The sequence below is a fragment of the Salvia hispanica genome, chromosome 2 (genome assembly GCF_029641045.1).
Source record: "Salvia hispanica isolate PSC_SH4W2 chromosome 2, Shi_PSC_v1, whole genome shotgun sequence".
Lineage (NCBI taxonomy): Eukaryota > Viridiplantae > Streptophyta > Magnoliopsida > Lamiales > Lamiaceae > Salvia > Salvia hispanica.
The window spans coordinates 62,918,138-62,922,479 of record NC_142693.1 but is presented as its reverse complement, the minus strand read 5'-3'; the positions used below and the strand labels follow the sequence as shown (position 1 = coordinate 62,922,479).

The 4,342-nt window shown below is 33.6% G+C and overlaps 1 protein-coding gene across 2 annotated transcripts; it reads right to left on the bottom strand.

Annotated features, from left to right (window-relative positions):
• Positions 1–235: 235 nt before the first annotated feature.
• On the bottom strand, positions 236–2,769 carry LOC125209714 (agamous-like MADS-box protein AGL104). Of its 2 annotated transcripts, none has more exons than XM_048109308.2 (11): positions 2,479–2,769; positions 2,337–2,390; positions 2,127–2,142; positions 1,946–2,016; positions 1,794–1,833; positions 1,478–1,539; positions 1,294–1,393; positions 1,171–1,218; positions 790–932; positions 518–702; positions 236–420 (listed from the first exon to the last, which is right to left on the bottom strand). In XM_048109308.2, the coding sequence occupies exons 1-11, from the start codon at positions 2,661–2,663 to the stop codon at positions 326–328; spliced, it is 999 nt and encodes a 332-aa protein (XP_047965265.1). In that variant the 5' UTR covers positions 2,664–2,769; the 3' UTR covers positions 236–325. The 2 variants fall into 2 exon arrangements, with proteins under 2 accessions (XP_047965265.1, XP_047965257.1); XM_048109300.2 differs by having other exon boundaries at positions 1,794–1,836; positions 2,479–2,768.
• Positions 2,770–4,342: the final 1,573 nt, after the last annotated feature.

The following is a 4,342-nucleotide window of genomic DNA, read 5'->3' as shown; positions in this document are numbered from 1 at the left end:
ACTCATACAATTAGGATGAAAAAATTATTACTGTAGTATCATAAAAAAATCTCAACTTAGACACAATATAAACTAATAGCATAAAACACCTAGAATCTAGGATGATGGAGAGCTAAGATGCCAAAAAATAAAAGATGGCTATAGCTGAAAATGCAAGAAGAATTCAAAAACAAGAGATTAATAACATAAATTGTTTGAGTTGATGCATTATGTAACATCTACTTAAAATAAGATCTCGAAAAACTTAAATAACAATTAAAATCTACCGGTAACAAAGTCACAAGAGATCTTATTTCTATTGTTTGAATAAAATTGAGAAATCTATTCAAATATGATCATGATTCACTGGGGTAAGCTGTGATAGATACAGTTCAAGAAGCGCTCGTTCCCTCGGCTGCGCGGTCGGGAAAGGGTCATTTCCTGTAATAAAAAAAAACACGGTGCATTATGATATGTACTGATGCGTTATGACATGTACTGATGAAATAAAATACAGAATGGCCGAAGTTGAACAAACCTGTGGGGTACAAATCAGCCCACGGTGAGAGATTAACATCGATGGCCGGTCCAAATTCAGACCGCTGCACGTCGTCCTCCATGCTGCGGCTCGGGCTCAGGTGGTTGTAGACGTGCACGCTTGGAGCGTGCACGAGAGTCAGGGATTGCGGGAGGATGTTGTCCATCCGTTGAGGAGGCTGATCCCTGCACACGAATAAAGGATCGGACGATTAGAATTGACCAATCCTTCAAAAAAGTGTTGACATATGAATTTTATCACTAATTAAGAACCTCATAGGAAGTAGGCCATTGGAGTCCAAGAAATTGAGGATCTGAGTTTGTGGATCTCTTTGGGGAAGCCAATCCAACACATTGTCTGGATTTCTTGCAGCCAAAACATTCATGTCAGTACTTTGTGAGGGATAGCTCATCACCTGAAATGATAGGGAGAACACGCGATAAGTGATTCGTATTTCTTGTTCGGACATTCAAAGTAAGTGATGCATTTCCCATTTCGTCATAAATGAACCATTTAAACACCTTCCTACTTTATTCTCTCTTATCTCGCCTAATTTATTCACGTGTTATTTAACTTATTAAACGTCACGTTTCTTAATTTACGTGCCTAAAAGGAATATAAAATGCTAACTATTTATAGAAATTCAAGATCACCTGTGAAGATTGGGCACCAGGGGAGTTGTGCTGATCTTGCAAAACATGCTGTTGAGAAGAGGAGAAACTCGTTAACTTTACAAACACGAGATGTTAACGACGAAGATGAAGATGAGGACATACCTTTCGCAGCCTTATCTGCTTGAGATTTTCTTCCAAAACTTGCTCTCTGTACTCAGCTTCACCCAATGTAGAAATATCACACAGTTCACTTTCATAAACCCTGCACATTTATTTATTTGCAATTTTCACCACAATCCAAAAAATGAAGACATTGAAAGAATAAAATATTGAAGCAACCAATCACCTTAATTTTTTCTCTGCATCTTCAAGTTGGCACCTGCATTTGAGCAATTCTTGCTGCATTTCCTGCAATTCAATATCTCATAAATCAATTCTTGATTTTAAAATAAATCAACCGTCGAAAATATAAAATATACTACCTCTGTCCAAAAAATAGGCATTTACTCCCTCGCTGTAATTTTTTAATAATTACTAATAGATGGACTCATTCTCGACCGATAATAATACAATTTTTTTTAATAAAACTCAATCGCACACAATATTGACTATTTTTAGGGGACGAAGAAAATGCAATTCTAAGGAAAAATAATCAAACAGACCTCAATCTGAGCATGCATCATGCTAGCATTGCTGGCTGGGCTGCTACTCACAATGGCAACACACAAAAAAAGGATTGTTAGATTTATAAATCAAAATTCCACAAATAAAAATTAAAATTAACATGATACTATTTATTTTCTACAAATTCTACCCTGTAGCAGCAGCTTGATTATAGTTTCGATCCGCTTCAGCTTTCAACTTTCCAAGGGCCCTCTCTAGGTACTGCAAAAATTATCCACATCAACCAAAAACTCACAATTTTTTTTTTAAAAATCTAGAAAACAAAAATATTCTATATATAGATAGATCTATACAAAAAGTAAACATGTTACCTCCTGGTTATGCAGCCTGTCCCATTGCATGAAAAAAAAAAATCATTAGACACCATTAAAAATCCATCTTGAAAACGACTTATGCTCACACAAAATTATACCCAATCCCAAGTTAATCGAGTCATTTTTTTCAAAAGTGTAACTTACTCAAAAGGAATACAAATCGATTAACTTGAGACTCGATCTAACTTAATACTACTAATAATTTACCTTCCTCTTTCGTGCTCGGGAAGGTTAACAAATCGCGCCATGATCTCTTCGATGCTTCAAACAAAACAAGATAAAAACAGTTAGTACATGAGATTGAGAGAGAGAGGAGAAAGGAGAGAGATTGAGGGAATTGGGAAAGAACCTTGAGTTACCGGAGAAGATGCTGACCCTTCCAGAAGGGGAAAACATGATGAGGGCAACATCAACATCACAAAGCACAGAAAGTTCATAGGCTTTCTTAATCAGTCCATTTCTTCTCTTGGAGAAAGTGACCTGCCTATTTGTAGTGTTCTCTATTTTCTTGATTTGGAGCTTCACTCTCCCCATCACTAAATTAAATATTGTAGCACTATCAACTTCTTAATTTAGCAAACACACACACACATATATATATAAAAATCTCGTTGAAAGAAGAGAAAAGAATTAATGGGAGATAATGAATGAATAGTGGAGGTAGAGAATAGAGATAGATAAAGAGATGAAGCAATGGGGTGAGGCCAAAGATGACGGCAGAGAGAGAGAAGGAAAGGCGGTGTGTATCGATTGGTGATGAGAGAGAATGGAGAGTTTGTTAGAGAAGATGCAAATTTCAGCCACGTACCAATTCATGCTGATACATGCCACCGTTGCACTATTAAATGTATTGCTCCACTCCCTAAGTTTTAAGGATTCTTTTGGGGTCGGATCCATAGTATATAATTTTGAAAAATAATACTAGTAAAGTAATTTATAATATGAAGTAAATATAAATTGCTACACTCCCTAAATTTTAAGGACTTTTTAGTGAAAATGATTTATAATATGAGAATACAATTATACAATGCAAGTTTTTTTTTCTAGAAATAATAATCACAAAATAATGATTTTTAGTATATTTTTTTTCGTCGAAGAAAAATTTGTTGGTGGGGAGGCGACATCTCCGAGCGACCGTAACGAAAAATTAGGTCGTACTAATGCTATGACGGAGGCGACCGCGACCTTGATCAATCATTATTATATTCCTATTTCGGTATAATATTTGAACTTATTCGTGATGGATTGAGAACGTAATTTTGAAAGTCCGTATTGAATGAATGGCCGTGGAATTTGGGGTAAAAATGTAATTTTACATATCACTTTAAAGAAAAAAAAATCTCAAAATGAACATTTTTTAATATTTTTTTTGTTTGTTTTAAGAAAATATTCACTAGTCAAAGCGGCTACCGGTTTAGAGTCCTTCTACATGAAAATTCAGTCATTTTAACAATTTGATGGGAGCAATCGCCCTCTAAAACATGATTGTATCTCTATTTAAGCATTATTCTTAAATATACAATATTATTTCTATCATTATATTAGATGTATTTATTTGGACAAGTGAATTTAAATGAGGTCGTCTAGTGAGTCCAATGAAGAGATAATATAGTTGAAATTTTTAAAAATGTCTAGAGAGTCCAATGAAGAGATAATATATAGTTGAAATTTTTAAATGAGGTCTAGTGAGTCCAATGAAGAGATAATATAGTTGAAAAGTGAAGATAAGGAATAAAGTATGAGATATTAATTGTGGTGTTTTTGCATAGAAAAATGATTCAGTTATAATGAGACGTCATTTACATTGGAAAATAAATTTGTAATTTTAATAAAAAAAAGTTTTTATTTTATGTGATATTTCTATTCTTTTTGTCGTTAAGAGAGGGGATCACATTATATATTAACAGCAAAGATAATCTTTTTCTCTTTTTCTCTACAAATGAAATTTGATTATTCTCAATGAATAGTTAAACGAGTAGTATTTGTTAGAATGCACATTTTTTTATAATGATAATAAATAAATATATTACCACACTGTTACCTACTACTACTAACATACTACTATTGCAAATAAAGACCATCGGTAGGGGTGTGTTAAGATGACAAACATTTTAAAATAACATCATATCATTATTACTAGTTAATCATTTATACACGTGGACGAATAATAAGCTGCCATGTGACAATAAAGAAAAAAATGTTCAAGTGTTAAA